The following is a 17874-nucleotide window of genomic DNA, read 5'->3' on the forward strand; positions in this document are numbered from 1 at the left end:
ATGCCACAAACACATCAGAGATGGTTTTTAATGTTCTTTGTGCCGTGAATGCTTTCAGTGTTTTCTTAAAGGAAACACCAGAAAAGAAATAGCTGCTCACATCTACGAAATTAATAAATGGTTAGCTTTTTAAATTATCTGAAATCAGTTAAGACAAATTAAAGAACATTTTTAATGTTTCATTTAATTACACTAGGAATAAATATGTTTTTATCATTTTCATGCAACAAAAAATAAAGAAACAAAAACTAGAGAATAAATACTTTAAACAATTACCAGAAACATACATTTACATCAAAGTATACAGCTGCAATTAAGAAATAATTAAAAAAATATGTCCCTTTGTGAAGTTTTTATAAAAGTATCTTTAATCTTTTTATTCAGAATCATTTTTCTTGGAGAGTCACTTTAATTCGCTCGTCCAGCTTTCCCTTTTCTCTGTTTTTCTCTGCATCCATCTCCAGATTCCTGACTTGTAGTAGCTGGAAGCCCTGACCGCAGACGAGCGCCCATCGCTCCCTCAGACCTGTCTCAGGCTTTACTGCACTTGCTGGCTTACCTACGCAGTCATTCTCTGGTTGATTTCTTGGACTTGTGCCCGTCTCTTCTTTCTCACCAGTAGTCTTACTAACTGGGTCACCTGTCTCGCTCTCTACCTCAACAGGTTCTTTACCGCTTTTCTCATCAGCTGTTTCTTTATCCCTCTTGAGCCTCCCAGCATTCTCCTGCTCAGACTCAAATCCTATCTTCACTTTCTGATTTCCTTCCTCACTTTCCCAGACTGCGAGCCCTGCAGCATCAGCAACGTGGGAGCACAGTGCCCCATAGTGGCTGATACTGTTACTGCAGACCTTCCAAAGGCAAACCCTCTGATCTGAGGAAGTGGAGACCAAGAGGTCTGGTCTCAGGACCTTCAGTGCTGTTAGAGGGGAAGCATGGGCCAGTGGGATGTGGCACTGGGAGTGGAGATGAATCTGAAGCCTGTCTGGACACGGGAGCTGCTTTTGTAGGAGAGGCTGAGACTCAGAAATCTGAGAAAACCCTACTTGGCTCCCGATTTTCCCACCTTCTGAGAGCTGCACCCCGATTGAGGACACAGTCAGCTGTCCATCATCTCCTCCGCTAGCAACAGTTACCAGGCAACTACCCTGTTGTTGTCCCGGTTTTTCTGCCCAAACAGCCAATGAGTTAATCCCACTCTGGTGGGCGGGAACATCGAGGCAGGGGACTGGTGATGTTGCAGCACAGCTCGAATTATCCGTTGATGAGGACAAAGAGTCGGTCAAATTCCACACTGCGATTTTCCCATCAGTCGCAGCGCTGAACAGCAGCTTATACCTGCAAGAGAGACACACAGTTATACATATAAAACTAAGTGTTAAAAAAAGAACTACTTTCTTCATGCTTTCCTAAATACTGTACATCTGTAGTATTAATATGCCAGCCGCTTTTTAAAAAAATATTTCACTTTAAGTCTAAAAAGATTAAACAGCAAAAGCAGTGGCCTGGTTCTGTAAAGCATGACATAACAACCCAGGAAAAAAAGATGAACAATCACAGTCATAACCTGTTGCCTTTGTCATCCTCCAGGCTGCAGGTGGCGACACTGAGTACACAGCGCTGATGGTAAAATGTTTCCCACAGCAAATCGATTTGACCTTTCGCTTCATTGACAGAGAACAGTCTGGAAAAAACAGTAATGGAGGTGAGGAAACAGTGAGAAGAGTATTAATGGAGAACATTAGAAACTATAGCAGCACACAGGGTTCATATACATGATTACCAAAACAGTTCCTTTAATTTTCCACTCGACTTTTAATGACCATATTTTCTTTTAATTATCTGAATATACATGAAAAACAAGATTAAAAATCTATGCTAAAACTTACCACAGTATAACTTCACTAAATTCAATACCAGGCTATATGTGAATACAAAATAAACATACGAGTAAGATGTTTACAGAATAATATGTTAAACTCCAAAAACTCCATTGTTCAGCCCAAATAAACAAGTGTCAGGGAGGAAGGGATTTTGGACTATAACTAGGTAAAAAATTCATAATGCTGGTTATTATACTGATGTTCTGACCACATAAGTTCTTGCAGGATCAATGCATATTTCCCTACACATATGTTAACGTCTGTGACTGCATGGTACACATGTTGGATGACACTGTTTCAGCAATCAGTCGACAGACAGGCAAATTGAGCAAAAATACCTGAAAATACAAAAGCTGATGATTGCAGCTCATTATTGCCACAATACACAATCAGACACACATAAATGAAATGTAAAGCCTTTGATTCTGTTACATTCATCATTATGGTTATTATAATTACCAGTACCATCACCCCAGTACCGAATATAATACTTTTTGAGAGCATCAACTCAATGCGAAGACACTCTGATTTTCTCTTTTCTGCAGCTTCAATGAAAATTCCAGCTGTGTGAACCCTTGCTGTGATGAATACCAACCTGACAGCCCCGTCACTGCAGGACAGAGCCACGAGGACACGGTTTACTTCTTCATCCACCACTGTCGCAGACATGTACCTGAAAACACGCAGACAAGAGCTGTAATCAGAGGTGCATTTTGTTAAATGTTAAAAACAAAAATACTGAAGTTATATTCAGCTAAAAAAAACCAAAAACAGCAGATTGTCTTTGAACTCAGATTTTTTGTGAGGAATAGAAAACATATGCAGAGAACAAATAACAGGAGGTCAGAGGCTATTTAAACACTAGCTTTAAAAAACTTGCCTCGTTTCCGGGTCCATTTTCACCATCTTGTGTCTGTTGCGCCTCCTCTCCCACTCTTTGTCCAAACGGTGACTGGCTACCTGGATCACCTGACAGGAAGGAGCCAGTCTCTGCCCGTCCCAAACAATTAACAGCCGGTAAACTTGGATTTGAGCCCGCCCACCGGCTGACACGAGCAGAGCAGAGAGAGGCTTTGACTGGCTTTCACTCCCCCCCTCTGGGCGAACAATCGCAGTCACCGTGCGGATGCTCGAGATGTGGTCAGTAATAACTGAAAGAACTTTAATATTGCCAGAAAACGGATCTATAGCCAGGACATTCAGGCTAGTGTCCTCTCCACCTGTCACTACTAACTCCCAGTGGTTTGCCTGATTCCCGTTCCCAAAGTCTGTTATCCTCCCCAGCCTGCATACACACCCAATTCCTCTTCCATGGACTCCATCTTTCAGTCCTGTTCCTCCAGCCCTTCCTGTCTTCCCATCCCAACCCATTGCTTCCCCAGGGGGCTGTGAAGCCAGGACAGCCCCCTGCTTGATAAACACCAAAGCTCCATATCCGAGCCAAATCCCTTTGTGGGATGGCCACACACTCCAAGAGCGGTGCCCCCCACCACAAGGCACTGCTAACAGTCTCTCCTGCCTCACCGGATCCCAAACAACAAAATGGACTGCATGAAAGCCGACAATTACAAATCTGGCTTCTCTGCCTTCCTTCTCTACTTCTCTGAAACGCTCTTCTTCTGCCTCCTCCCCTTTAACCTCCACCTGTTCTGTCAAATGGTGTTCTTTGTTATACAGCTCTTCACATTCCTCTGTGACCTCTTCCTCCTCCTTCTCCTCAACTTCTTTTTCAGGTTCAAGAATTAAAATCCTCTCCAGCCACTCCATTCCTTTGCAGGCACGCTGGACCCTGAGAACCTCCAGCTGAAGCCTTTCTTCATTCATTTCACTTTTTTCCGCAGCGTTATCTTGTCCACTTTCTTCAAGATTCTTTGGTGACGATGGACGCACTCTGAAAACTCTAACACAGCCGTCCCTGCCAGTGCTATAGAACAAGCCTTGGTACTCATACACTGAGGTTACACCTTGTTTCCCGTGCACCCCAAACAGACAGCTCAGAGGATGCAGCAAAAGGTCATGCATCTCTTTGCTTTCTTCATTCTCCATCTTGCCTTTCCCCTCTCCCTCAGGCCCGACTTCCTCATCGTCACCTTGTTTACCATCTGTCAGTAATTCTTCATTTGTTTCCTCACCATCTCCTTTTCTTTGCTTTGAGTTTTCTCTTTCCTGAAACAGAAGCAGGGATCCTCTCCTGTCTCCACACACCCAAAGCACCTCCCTTGACCTGCACTGGAGGCGCACTGCAGCTGTAAGCCAGCGCTTAGCGCACGAGGGGAGGAGGAAAGAAGGTAGAGCAGTGATGCTGAGAGCTAAAGAACAGGTTTCATTGAATTTTGTCTCTACACACCAGCGATAGACACGTCCTTCAGCACCTGAAGCTAACAAATACGCACGCTCTTTTTCCTTCTGCCAAATAAGACTATGGATCTTCCCTGATCCACATGTAAGCAGAATTCCAGACTGAGGATGAGACATGGGAAAGATCTGTAAGCACCCAGTGAGGTTTCCCACAGCACACAAATCAACTTTGGTTGTCGACTCCTTCACAGTGATAGTTATCGTTTCCATCACACAGTAGGACTGAAACTCTGGAGTCCCATTCCACACTACTTCCCACTTCCCAACACTATATTGGCAAACTATTCCTTTGTCAGTGCAAACTACAGGCTTACACTGACTCCAGCTTGTACTGCCATCCTCTTCTCCTGCTAAGCAAACAACTTTAGGCAGGCCTTGACCAGGAAATTTCAGGTCGGTCAGTTTCTCTGTCACTGCCTCCTCCTCTAGACACTCCTTCTTCTCATTGCCCTCCACTCTCCACAACCTTACCCCTCCATCTGCCCCTCCTGTAGCCACCCAGCTCACGTCCTCTCCCTCACTGACTGCCAGTGCACGAACACCCCCTGCTCGGTGTCCCTTCAACGTGCGAACCACCTTCCCGCTTCCAGCCCAGTCCCAGACTAAACAGGTCCCATCTTCCCCAGCGCTAAAGATATTCCCTGATGAGAGACGGACTGAGAACACCCTGGCCTGATGTCCATATAGGATCCTTAAACAAACTGGGTGCAAGTCCCCACATTTCCCTTCAGGCCCACCTAAAGTGCCAACACCCCACACCCGTACACTGCGGTCATCAGAGGCTGAAGCTAAATATCCTTTCTCCTGGAGGTAAGAGATACTGAAGATGACCCCAGTGTGGCCCAGTAGACGCCTTTCAATTGGAGCTTTGTTTTCAGGATTGCTACTTTTGTCTCCTCCTCCAGGCTTCCAGAGAACCAGCTGATTGAACACAGTCCCTCCAACTATGACAGTATCCACCCAGGATTCATGAACCAGAAGGAGAGCAGAGTACAGCAAACACCCCTCCAGACAGGAACGCTGCACCACGGCATTTCCTTTTGCGACATCCAAGAGAAGAGCACTATTATGAGCAAGAGCCACACACAGCAGTGGCTGTTTGCCTCCAGAGAGCCAGCGGACATCCAGAGCCCAGTCCTGTAGCTCCATGAGGGGACCCAGGACCTCCAGGCGAAGATGCTCCCCATCCTCCACACGGAACCTTACAAGCCTCACAGCTTTGCCTCCAAATACTGCAAGGTCACAGACATTTGGCTCTGTAGTGCTCAGTGCTGGTGAATAAGAGCAAAAAAATTACGTATATTAACATTTTTTAAAATTAGAGCAAAAATAGCTGGAGGCTTTACGTGAATAAAAACTTTTAATACGCAATAAATAATTGTCTAATAAAGATAAGATGTATATATCCTCAATTTAATCTAACACCTGCAAGCATACCTTTAACTGCTTATAATTTAACTTTTATCATTGCTGAGAATCCATTCTTGGTTCCAGACTTGCCTTTCTTTCACTTTCTTATTGCTCTGTAAATAATTTTCTCTACATATTAACATATAGTAAAAACAATCAAACAAAACAAGAAACAGCTCATACTAACAGCTTATACTAACCGGCACTCCGTGGTGGCACAGCATCCCACCTTCTAGGTCTTATTCCATGAATCCGGTAATGATGGAGAACGCTCAGTGAGGCACAGGCTTTAGGGCGAGGCTTGAGTCTATACACCGACAAGACCGGACCCTCACCTGCCACGAAAGAAAAGTTGTGTGTGTTTGTTTGTGTTTGTATTGTGCAATACTGTACAAAATTTGGAACTCTAAAGTTCAAGCTAACCATTACAGCAACCAGAGTTACAAAGAGAACGTGGCACAGATACAAAATGAAGAAGTTCTGAATAAGTTAAAGTTTAACAATAAAGAACTTGTAACAAAAATGCAGTTAGTATAGGAGCACTGTGGAAAAACACAGCAGAGCATCACAAGAATAACTACTTGCTTATCTTGTATGTTGAACACTAACCTTTAATTAGAAATGCATCCTGAAGGAACTCCAAAGCTGTAACTGGAGCAACCAGGGCCACCGTCTCCATCACTTAAAGATTAACTGCGGTCACCAAAGGCACATGACAGGGATACGGTGCGATACAGACAGATGACCCGCTGTGGCGACCCCTAAAGAGAGCAGCCGAAAAAATAAGACCATTATGAATGGAAGATATGCAGTTTTAACTTACAAATCACAAATCGTACTTGTAAAGCATGCTGAGACTCCGGGCAGTGCAGTCTGCTGTTGTATTTACTAAAGTCCAATGCTGAGTGAAGATTACCCTTATGATTAGCAAAACAAGCTAACAGGAGGAGTTCTTCTCGTCTTATTTGGAAAGGAATAAGATATCCAACGGCAGAAAACTTTAACAGGTAAACAACAATATCTCGACGTGCCTACTTACACACGCTCCCAATGCAGGAAAGTGTTCAGAAACGTTATAAGATCATTATTAACGTCCACCAAAAGGCAGTCTGGTACCCATGTGTTTCTGTAAAGTCGTTCTTGCCGGGTTTCAACCAATCAAGCTGGACTACCGGCTTTCTCAACGCTGATTGGCTAGTAGGAGGTTAATCGTATTTTTATTGGTGAACTCTGTGCACGTGAGGGACAGCCTTCTATGTTATGCTGCGTTTAAGGATGTTCGATAAAACTCAGTCAGTAGCCACAGTCGCAGGCGTTGATCTTAAAATATCAGGATACCTACTAAGAAGTTTCAAAGCGCTTTTACTTCCACTTTTTTTATACAAAAAGCCGTTATTATCATTTTAATTCCACAGGTGCACCTGTAGTGATGAGATTCAGGCACTCTGATTCTACTGCGTTGCCTACTTCAGTGGGATTTGGGGTACATAACTGGAAAGTCATGTTAATTATCTCAGCGTTTAAATTATAACGTTTTCACGATATTTTGTAACCTAATGCCAAAAGATACGTGCGCAACAGCGTAATTGTGTCTTCAAATCCTCGCAGAACACGTGAACGCATCACGAGGCAGTATATAAGGTAAGAGGTCGCTCCAGGCTGGGAGGTAGCGGTCCAGCTAACTTTTAGAGCTAACTATGCCTGGCAAATGTAAATTCCAAGATTCCTGGCTCGCAAAGGATGTTTACAAGGACTGGCTGGTTAAGGACGTCCAGGACATTCATTTTGCCCGATGCAGGGCCTGTTGCAAATCAATCAAACTTCAGACGATGGGCGAGGCTGCTCTTACCAGCCACGCAGGGGGAGCTGGCCACAAAGCAGCGGTCCGCAAGCTGCTGGAAGGTGGGTCACTTCCAGTTTTTCAGACTGGAGAACATCTTGAAAGGAATGACAGAAATCTGTTAAGAGAATTCACGAGATCTTGGTGTGATAACTGCTTCATCGCTGTTTGTTCAGATGGTTTAATCGTGATGTGGTGTTATCGTTGGTGTGTGTGCGTGTAGCTACACCAGTCTAGACAGGAGTGTAAAAACATCTGTCCCAGGACGAGCGGTCATCAGGACATCACCGAGCACAGCTGTACAGTTTATGCAATTTCAGAGTTGCTTTATATGGTGTCTGTTATGTCTTTGATTTAAGGTTTTATATCCCGTGTCATTATAGCCTAAAAACAACAGCAAGGAGCAGCAGCCAGCAGCCAGAGTCCGCTGAAGTAATAAGACTTCCTCCTGGGATAGCAACTATGTTTCCATTATTATTAAATTATGGCTCATTAAATACATTTTTAGAATACAGTGAATATAAGGTGCATTAGTTTGGTCTACTGCGTAGTTCAAGGACTTAAGCAATGGATTTAATTAGGGTAATTAATTAAGACTGTAATGATGTTTGTGTTTGTTTAACAGAAAGTTGGAACACCCAATATCTCATTCATTCGTTTACTGACCCTGTAAAACAAATCCGGGTAACTTAAAGGTTTGTTTGTTTTTCCGGGTTTCTCTTTCTTTTAAAGCTCTTTAGCATTATAGAATTTTTTTTTTTTATTAAATGAAAAATTATTATTATTATTGTTGTTGTTATGTCTTTGATGTAATTAAATAACCTGGGAGCACAGGCATGAAAACTGTGTTTAACAGTGAGAGGTGGGAATCATCAGACACACCACGATATGATATTATTGGGATTTTTCACATTTTCCAATATGATATTAGCCTTCATGCTTTATAGGAATATAACTAAAGTACAACGAGCTTGCAGCCTGTTGATTCAAGTCCCCTCGAGTCATGCTCACTGACACAGACTCGTTCAGACTGATGGTCACATGTTGGTGATCTGTCCGCCTTCATAAATTAGACAACATTTTGCAAACCTTCAGATTCGACAGTCAGTCTAAGAGTGATTGTGGTTGGTCCAAGTCAGACTGCGACTTTTTGCAGAAAGGTTGCCTCCTGTTATTTGACCTGTGAAAAGTGTGTGTGTGTGTGTGTGCGTGTGTGTGTGTGTGTGTGTGTGTGTGTGTGTGTGTGTGTGTGTGTGTGTGTAAGAAGGTTGTTGTCCTATTTTTACTCATGTGACTGAGCCATGAGCTTGCTTTGAATTAGGAGATAACTTTGTCAAGAAAAGTGTGTTTGATGGTTTTTGGGTCAGAGTTTATTTCGTGTAAGTTTGCTCTGCTAACGTTGTCTCTGGATGGTGATACATGACGTCAGCCCTCTCATTTGTAGTATTCCCAGAGTACAGCTCTCTGTATCAGCTGCTTGTACTCTGGTCCTAAAGAACAGGAAGGTTGTTGAGCACAGATATAATAATTAGATGTGAATTTCTCTCTGTGTAGACAGCAGCACATATATGATTTTCAGTGATTTGTCACAGTTAATTGCTGCTTTATACGAAGTACATTGCATGTAACTGCAACATTATTTGCAGTGGAAAAACGGTGATAAATCACAATATATGTTATTGCAATACTCAGAATAATGAGTAAAATGTTAAAAATCACAAAAATATCAAGTCACAAGTGAAGTATTGTAATAATATTGTTTCACTCTGTTTACAGAGCGATTAAAAGGACTGTGCTCATTTTATGACTGTCCCCCTTTTTCACGATACTGCTCATCTACACCAAGAAATGTTCAGTTAACCCAGCAGTTACTTAAAGTGTCTTACAGTATAATGAAGTCAGCCTGGGAGTTGGTTAAACATTTTACACTTTTCACTTCATTCCATTTAGTGAACCTGCCACCAGGTTACTGACAGCACTTACTTTGTGGACTTTTTTACTTTCTAGGTTTGCTTCATTTCTGCTTTTGTTGATGGCCATGATGATTGTGTAAGGTGCTTTATGGTGATGTTGTGCTTGTGTCCACCAGAGGGAGGCGCTCTTTGTTCATTTTTCTGATAGACATATACCTGCAGTCCCTCCCTGTTTGTCTCCTTATCCTTTTTTTTTTCTTCCTTGTTATCAGGCTGTTTGATGGTGACGGGACAGGTGAATGGCAGCGTGAATCAGGTAATTACTTTTAAAGTTTTGGTTTCATTTTATTTAAGAGGTAAACCTGGAGCTGCTCATGACACCTTAGATTCAGACAGAAACATTAATCCCAGAAACACCAAATGGCTCGCCTCCTTCTTAGGCAGAGGACAGCAAGGAGCAAGTGGCCATCTGCCTCCAGCGTGACGCCTTGGACAGAATAACAGGCAACGACTGGTCAGATCTGCACCACAGCCCCTCTACAAACTCCACCTCCCACAATGCAGAGCTACAGGATGTGGCATTCCCTGCTGCCTACTTCACAGCACCAGGTACCAACAAATAACACCCCGCAAGCTGCTTGAGCATGTGTTGCTTGGAAACCCTTGAGCAGGGAACTTTCTGTGGGCAAATAGTGGGATATTCTACTATTAACTTGATTAATACTCCACTCTTAATTAAGAAACAATAACCTTGAGCTGAAGGAGATAATTGGCTCAGTTAACATTACTAGGGGTGAGGAGGAAAGGGCGTAATTATACACAGACTTCAATAAGTTACAGCTGTTTTGCTGCAGAGATGGCTTTAGTGTTGAATGCTTATTAGAAGATTGTGAATGGGAAGAAGCAGCCCATGTGACCAACCTAAATAAATTACTGTCATTAAGAAGATTGATAGCCCAATTAATAGAGTTCAAGGAATAGTCTCCAAAATAGCAGGGGTATGCTGTTTGGAGTGGGTACCATGGTGTTACACGCTCACTGTGCATCATAAATATGAGACTAAATAGCTGTTTAGTTCATTCCTTTGCTTTTCCTCTAATTTATCTCTGAGGCTCCCCTTTTGTGGCTGAAATTGAATGTTTTGACAACCTGCAGTACTGTGCAAAAATCTTGAGCCACTCCTCATATATTACTTAAATTACTTAAATATATGAGGCAAAAAGTAAAGTATATACAGTTCTGACGAGCTTGAAAGTCATTGTTTGGTGTGACCAAACACAGCCTGAACTCTCATAGCCGAGCTAGTCTTCAGGAATCGTTCTTCAGGTTACGTTTTTCTATCCAGGGATGTTTTTACTGTTTGTGTGTGTTTCATGCTGGCAGTCTTTCCTGATGGTATCGCGTGTAGTACACTACTTTTTAGCATTGATAATTTCATAAATTTAGGCAAAAGTGATGGGGATAGATCCAGAAAAGCTTACACCTGTGGCTGTACTGCAAAAGCATGTTCAAGTCTGTTTTCATTAAGAAATTCCACTTTATTAAGACACTTTTCTAATTAATTCATAGCATTTCACATCTAAGCCCTGTGACACATATTATATCTAACATAAACTATAACCTGCTGTATTTATTTAGTTTTGCTTTCTTTACCTGTGACAAGGTATACCTTTGGTGAGCCAACTCGGGCTTTTTGAGTCTAACGGTAAGCACAGCTGTGCCTGCATCAGATCGCAAAGCGGCTCGCAAGAAGGAAAAACTATTATCCTAAATAAATCTGAGGATTTTCAAAATGTAGTCCAGGTTAAAACTGTGTAAGACAATAGGTTTATCAGCTTTGCTCTGGCATTAAGGCACAAGTTGATCTGATTGGGATTAAATTGTGTTTTTTAAATTTCAGCCTTATTCTCTAAACTGCAGCTCCTGGTGTTAAACAGCCTTGAAAGCAAGAAAAGTGAATCTAAAGTTGCCTTGTAAACCTCAGATCGTGCTTTTTCAACTTCAACTTCAACTTCATTGAAGTTGTTTAACTTTGACCTCTCAGGCACCTCCAGGCTCAGCAGCCAGCATCTCCAACCATCAGGCAGCAAGACGGAAGACGCCGGGCGCCGCCCAGCTCAGCATGACTCCGTAGACCTGTCCAGACTGGAGCACCAGCAGAGATCGGAGGCTCTGGAGCAGCAGCAGCAGATGAAGATCCTGGAGTGGGAGAATAGGATGAAGGTGCTTGCGTGGGAGCAGGAGCTGGTGAGGGAGAAGAGGAGAGCAGCCCGGCAGAAGGAGAAAGCCTTCAGGATGAAGAAGGCCTACTACAAGGCCAAGCTAAAGAGGATGGGCGAGGACGTGCCGCCATCTTCCTCCAGTAGTGGTGACGAAGCGGAGAAAACGTCTGAGCCAACTGGCTGATGCGCTCAAATGTTTCTACTTTTCCGAGTGTCATTCTTGTATTGTTTTGTGTATACGCCATGACACTACTTTTTGTTTTTCTACACGTTGCTGCTGAACAGTTTCACATTGAGCAACAATTGTTGTAATCACGGCAGCCAGTCCCTCTGCAATGTGAGTTCCATCTTAATAGAGAAACATTTTAAGCATTTTTTGAACTAATCTTTAAAAACTACACAACAGTACGGATAACTGTAAGTCACTTTATACTCCGTGTTGAAATGGTTTGTAATGACAACCCTGTTTTATGTGTCATCTATCACAATCTAGCCCCGGATTGAAAAAAATCAATTTTCATTGATCGTCTTAACGCTGTATTTTTTTATTTTTATTTTTTTAAAGGTCAAAGCTCGTTCGAGGTTATTTTAAAAGAAGAATGTACGCAGATGACACGTACATGGGACGAAATGACATTCCTAAAAGGACAATCTTTTAACAGACTTTTGTAGTGCATGCTTTAACTTTGTTTTTGATATGTAAGTAAACAAATATGTAAGTGAATAAATAAGTGGGAGAAACAGGTACCACACTGATGTATGTGCACACCTGTGATTGCTGTGCATCTTCTTCTGAAAATGAGAGGTCTGTCTTTGAGTTGTAAGACAGCATATAGAGGAAAGTATTGGGTCACACCACTTACCTACAAATACACTGGAGTACATGGATAGAAGGTCAGGTTGCCTTGTGTCCACATTCTTTTGGCCATTTTTTTAAGTTCTCTGCTGGGACTGTGGTGGTGGGAGGGGGTCCACCACTATAGTGCTGTTTTTAAAAAAAAAAAAAAAAAAAAAAAAACCCTCTTTAAGAGTATCTGCAGCAAACTAATTAGGCGCACTCAAATCGTCAAAAACACCAAAAGAGGCCATTATCTTTTTGATGAATGCTGTTAAGGCCCCCGGTACAGTTCAAACACTTAGAGAATAGATGAAAAATGCAACGCTTTGAAAAATGCTTTATGCCATCTGACACTCAGGAGAGAGCGGTATTGATCTTCACAGCCAACTTTTGGCAGGAAGCATATTTCCAAAAAATGTCCATTCCCCCCCTCGGGTCCCAACGTTTTAGATCAAATATTTTTAGCTTTACTACTGCACATCAGTGCCTAATGAACCTGGCTGTGACCAAGCGGTAAGATTAATAATCTAATAAGAGCACTGATGAGTTTTTGCTTCAGCCCTGTGCAGGTTAAAATCTTAAGATTTATCTATGCACCGCTGATCCCCATCGTCTCTTGAGCTGAACGTCTCAATGTGGCAGCTGAACGTCTCCGCCCTCCTCTGATGTCTCTGAATGTGACAGAATACTTTGAGAGTCAACGCAAGTCAGGGAGAGGAGCCTTCTAGAGAAAAACGTGTCCCCCTGTCACAGGATCTTTCCTCCGCTCACTTTTTTTACACCTGAAAATGTCTGTTGGCATGAATATGAAACAGCAAACCTCTTTGTGTCTCCCAGACAAGAATAATCAGAAAGAACACAGAGCCTTGTAGGAATAAGTCATTTTTTTTCTTTTTTAATGTCCAACATTTCTCTTGTTTCCGCGGTAACAGGGGAACAGCTGTTTCCATCCAGACGGCAAGATAGAAGGCATCCAATAATGAACACACAAGCTAACAAATACAACCTCCCATCATCTCTCCACCTCTCTCTGTTCCTCTCCTTTTGTCTCTAATCATTTTTTTGTTGTTGTTGTTGGTTTTTGTTTGTTTGTTTGTCTGCCCTCGCTTCTGTGGCTCGGATTGGTCCGAACTACTCTTAAACCTGTAGTTAAGAGTCCTCTGTTATTTCAGCACATTAATTGGATAGATTACCAGTTAAGATTAGACAACAGATCCAGTTTGAATACTGACTAAACTCTTCAGATTTGAATTCCAGGTGTAAGTTTGGATTCCTCTCTTTTCTTGCCTTTCATCTGTGGATTTGTAGCCGTGAGAGTCAGATGACAGGAAATGTTACATATGACAACAAGAACATTTGCACACACGCACACACACGCGCGCTTCCTCAACATCCTCTCATTCAGATGGCGAAAATAAGTAACCAATACAGTGTCAATAAATTATCAATAAATAAAGTAAATCTCATGTCTTTCAAAGTTGAAGGTTAGCTGAAGAAAAATATAGATGGAGAAGAAAATAGGATTTGTCAGGCTAACAGACCGGTGGGTGGTGTTGCGCTGCACTCGGGAGTACTTTTTTGGCAATAATACTGTCGCAAATAGGTTGTGCTTGTCACGTCTCAGGGACACGGGACCGGCAGAGCAGCGGTCAGAGCAGGCAGATATGCACTTATTTGTAAGGTGTGTGTTTATTTCCACTTCGAGCGTTTCCATCCACGTGTTTTTTTTCTCTGTCTCCTTGTAATGAGTAACATCCACGCCTTCCTCCCTGCGGCTACATTTCTGCAGTCATGTTTCCTGACCCAATTTGTTCTTCTTGCAACCTTGCCTGATTTGGTATCTTTTTAAAAAAAAAAAAACTTTCCCGTTATGCAATATCTTAGCCTTATTTTTTTATTTATTACTTTTTGCATCGGCTTTTGGCTGTTTTCTGCTCAAAGACACAGACAACACATGTTGGCAACACAGAACTCCCATTTTCCTTCAGTTTTTACAACCCGCTGTAGTTTTCTATAGAAAAAGGCCTCCCTGTCCCCGTCTCCACTCCTGAAAATGCCCATGTGTTGTTACCTTAAGGGCTGAACTCTGGGCTTCCTCCAACAGCTGCGAGAAAGGTGCAGCTGCTGATGGAAAGACCTGCATCTTGAAACCACTTAGAGGCTTTTAGCACTGACACAGCTGACATCTCCTCTCCCCTCTGCAATCTGCCGCAGAAGCTTTGACGGATCTTGAAAGATAACTCGTTTTTTGTGAAACCATCTAAATGAGAATCTGAATAAATAAAAATCAGTTTTCATGTTTTTTTGTGGGCTCGTGTTGGATTGTTTCTGAAGCATGAGCTTCTTTTCTGTTGAATTTCCCAAATATAAAGGAGCAATTTAAATATTCAGGTTGGCACCATGCTGTGAACATACCACAGGGCTGCTTTCATGTCTTCAAACAAATATCTGAGCGTGTTACGATGACTCTCATCCGCTCCCTTCCCACATGAAAATCCGCTTGCTTATGTGGTACACGGGCAAAATAAAATGCCAAACAGTTATGCGGGTTATGTAGTAGCGCTGATCACGGCCTCATGAAGAGAAACAGCTTTTCATTTTAGACTTCTTACTGAAAAAGATCATGATTTAACAAAACCGAGCTACAACGTGCCCTGCACAAGTCATTTCCATCAGAGGAAACAGAAGAATATCAGGGTTTCATACAGATTTTAAGTCGCTTTGGTTTAGTTTTGCGGAGAAGCTTTTACGAATGGTCTTGAGGTTCGGCTGCTCCTGTGTCGTCCCTCGAGGCAGGCATCTAAGTGCACAAAACTTTGAGGGGATTTAAATGGTTGTTACGCGATACATCCTCATCCAGAGAGGCAGACAGAGATATCAACCTTCACCCACCAGGTCTCCAAAGCGCTACAGATATGGTCTTGTAATATCAGCCGTCTGATATGGTCTGGTTCAGATAGCACCAGGCACGAAGATACACAGATAGATGACAAGGTCACATTCATATACAGCACAGAGCTGATGCATTGACACTCGTGACTGAGCTTTTTAACTGTTGAGCCGCCAACTTTAAACCTTCAGTCTTTTTCTCTGCACAATCATCTCGCTCCATCAAATCTCTTAAAATAACTCCTCCTTCTATTTACAATCACTTCCTCCTCCTGCTTCGATATTTTCCCTCCAACCACATCTCGCGGTTTCGATAATCTCATTCGATTCTATTGCCAGACCCCTGTCGCTATACATAAAGTTGATGTGTGTGAGGAAATGTTTCTAGGGAAAACCTTTTTTAGGGAGAAATTTGGGGAGTTTTTTTTCTTTTTGTGGGGAGGGGATCCCCCCCCCTCAGCAACGACCAAGACTCACACCAACCTCACTCACAACCTCACATGAGCACAGTCATTTAAAAAAAAAAAAGAAAAGAAACATCACAAGAGATTTCTTCTTCATCTCCAATGAAAAAGATACAAAATGTATAAAAATGTTATTTACAGTTTCTTTTTTTTTCATTTTGACGGATCTCGTTTGTTTGAAATCTGAGGAGTTTGTGTTTTTGCCTTTAACAGTTTGTAGGTAGTAGAGGTGGTTGACTCATCGTCCACAGAAACATCGTCGTTCGCCGTAGGCGGTGACACTCGAAAACTCTTTACACAGTACACGCCGCCCACTGACTTTCTCTTGAATCTGTGTTATCATTGGATGTTTTGTCCGTCTTTGTGTCTCTGCGTTTCCTCTGTCTCGGTTTTGTTTCCCTGTCCTCGAATGTTCCAGGTTGTCCCGGTGCTTCAGGTCCATCCGCGACCTTTGAACATGTCCAATGTGACCCCAGCACTGTAGCAATGCATTAAGGGATGCGGAGGTTGTCATCAAGACTGTCCCTCACTTCTGTTGGCTCTAAGGTGAAGGAAAGAAAAATGAGTCATCACTACGTCTGTACAGCACTTCACTAATTGTAAATTCAAGTTCACAGTGAAACTACAGAAGTAAAATGGAAATGAGCTTTGGAGGCAAAAGGACAAAGAAAAAGAGAGTGAGAGAAGAGGGAGATGGAAAACAGAAGAAAATAGACTGAGACACATGGGAAGAGATGACAAAGAAGCTGGAACGCAGGAAGCCTGCTGAAAGGGTTGGGGAAGGCTGAGATAAACAAACTAGAACAGCACAAGTCAAAAGTCCAAGATGATAGATGCTGGAGAAAAGAGGAAGAGAAGAAGATGCATGTGAGAAAAGGACAGGAGGAGGGTGGGTTGAGGGTGGATTTTCCACTCAGAAGGACTTACTCGGAGTCAGGGGAGACTTCAGATATGCTATGGGAGGTGGCAGACTGGGACGGGGATGGGGAAGGTCCGTGGACGGAGCCGTTTGGACCAGGGTTTGGGGCAGCAGGGGGAGGAGTGAGGACAGAGGAATTGAAGGATGCTAAAATGGAGGAAAGAATATCCAGGTGTTCACTGGACGGTTGTCGACCCAAGGGGTTTGGATTTGAACCTGCGATCTGGGGGGCGGCCTGACCAGGAAACCTACATGAAGCTGAGTCCAGTCGTCCTCTGGCGTGAGCTGAAGGAGGTAGGTGCTCCTGCTGAGGCTCCTCAGATATCGGGGGAGGAGGAGAAGAGGAGGGCGGCTGGTCAGGGTGTGAGGGCTGGCGGGGTGGCAGAGTGCGGAGCCACTCCCGACATGGCTGAGCCTGGGCTCCCATTCCATTGGTGTCAAGTTGCTCCCTTGATCTACTGCTCACGAGAGCTTCTCCGAGGTGCTCCCGGGATGAGGCCTGTCGCCGAGTCAGCGAGCTCAGCTGCAACCTTGATCCGCCGAGGTATCCCTCAATCCCAGCACCGACAGCCCCTCCGTTTCCACTCACATCCTCCCTCGATCCGTGGAAGCCAGTAGCATGGTGGTTGTCCAGTCTGTCCCTGGATCCTGACAAGTTCTCCCTGGATAATGAGACTCGCTGGTGCTCCAGGGTCCCTAACATTGACCCCTGCCCCAGCCCCAGCTCTCTCCTCCTGGGTAAGAGATCCAGGTTGTCCCTGGAGCCCCGGCAGTCCAACCGATCCCTTGATCCGCCGACCGTCTGCCTCCCGAGTGGATCCCTGGACAGCTGCCTCCGTGCAAGCGAGTCCAGGTGCTCCCTAGAGGAGTAGCGGGAAGCTGGCTGGGAGAGAGAGCCGGAGCCTCCCGTGGCACCAGCTGTGGCAGAGTACATGCGACCATACGAGGCAGCAGGAACACCTCGGTGGCCAAGAGTAGAGGTTCGGTACCAGTTGAGCTCACTGGGGACCCGGCCCATACTGGAAAGACCCTGGAGTGCAGGAGGACAGCCAAGACGGTTCTTGAGGATTCCTGGGACAAGAAAATGAAACCACAAGAAAAAAAGAGGAAGGCGTTAGTGGTAGAAATGGAGAAGAAG

At 43.6% G+C, this 17874-nt stretch overlaps 3 protein-coding genes across 5 annotated transcripts in view; 1 reads left to right on the forward strand and 2 right to left on the reverse strand.

Annotated features, from left to right (window-relative positions):
* Positions 1-256: 256 nt before the first annotated feature.
* On the reverse strand, positions 257-6791 carry wdr6 (WD repeat domain 6). Of its 2 annotated transcripts, XM_063463628.1 has the most exons (7): positions 6691-6791; positions 6261-6412; positions 5852-5986; positions 2764-5512; positions 2479-2556; positions 1568-1684; positions 257-1338 (listed from the first exon to the last, which is right to left on the reverse strand). In XM_063463628.1, the coding sequence occupies exons 2-7, from the start codon at positions 6328-6330 to the stop codon at positions 387-389; spliced, it is 4101 nt and encodes a 1366-aa protein (XP_063319698.1). In that variant the 5' UTR covers positions 6331-6412; positions 6691-6791; the 3' UTR covers positions 257-386. The 2 variants fall into 2 exon arrangements, with proteins under 2 accessions (XP_063319698.1, XP_063319699.1); XM_063463629.1 differs by lacking the exons at positions 6261-6412; positions 6691-6791 and having other exon boundaries at positions 5839-5978.
* A 500-nt stretch (positions 6792-7291) lies between these two features.
* Positions 7292-12447, forward strand: LOC134618290 (uncharacterized). Its single transcript, XM_063463632.1, has 4 exons — positions 7292-7553; positions 9677-9720; positions 9845-10013; positions 11449-12447. Exons 1-4 carry the CDS (start codon positions 7349-7351, stop codon positions 11808-11810), a joined length of 780 nt encoding a protein of 259 aa, XP_063319702.1. The 5' UTR covers positions 7292-7348; the 3' UTR covers positions 11811-12447.
* Positions 12448-13336: 889 nt separating this feature from the next.
* The window catches only part of celsr3 (cadherin, EGF LAG seven-pass G-type receptor 3), a 119209-nt gene continuing 114671 nt past the window's right edge, over positions 13337-17874 (reverse strand). Inside the window, exons 36-37 of one of the 2 annotated variants that reach the window (XM_063463627.1) lie at positions 16989-17807; positions 13337-16358 (exon numbers count right to left, since the gene is read on the reverse strand). In XM_063463627.1, the coding sequence (XP_063319697.1) occupies positions 16357-16358; positions 16989-17807 (821 nt within the window). In that variant the 3' untranslated portion in view covers positions 13337-16356. Of the gene's footprint in view, positions 16359-16744; positions 17808-17874 lie in introns of both variants that reach the window. The other variant, XM_063463626.1, reaches the window with a different exon arrangement.

This window comes from Pelmatolapia mariae, linkage group LG20, assembly GCF_036321145.2.
Source record: "Pelmatolapia mariae isolate MD_Pm_ZW linkage group LG20, Pm_UMD_F_2, whole genome shotgun sequence".
Lineage (NCBI taxonomy): Eukaryota > Metazoa > Chordata > Actinopteri > Cichliformes > Cichlidae > Pelmatolapia > Pelmatolapia mariae.

Coding starts and splice junctions, on each gene's coding strand:
- wdr6 (XM_063463628.1), bottom strand. CDS start 6,330: ATGGAGACGGTGGCCCTGGTTGCTCCAGTTACAGCTTTGGAGTTCCTT. Junction 2,557..2,763: donor AAAATGGACCCGGAAACGAG/GCAAGTTTTTTA, acceptor GCGTGTTTTCAG/GTACATGTCTGCGACAGTGG. Junction 1,685..2,478: donor TGCAGTGACGGGGCTGTCAG/GTTGGTATTCAT, acceptor TGTTTTTTCCAG/ACTGTTCTCTGTCAATGAAG.
- LOC134618290 (XM_063463632.1), top strand. CDS start 7,349: ATGCCTGGCAAATGTAAATTCCAAGATTCCTGGCTCGCAAAGGATGTT. Junction 9,721..9,844: donor TGAATGGCAGCGTGAATCAG/GTAATTACTTTT, acceptor CCTCCTTCTTAG/GCAGAGGACAGCAAGGAGCA. Junction 10,014..11,448: donor TGCCTACTTCACAGCACCAG/GTACCAACAAAT, acceptor TTGACCTCTCAG/GCACCTCCAGGCTCAGCAGC.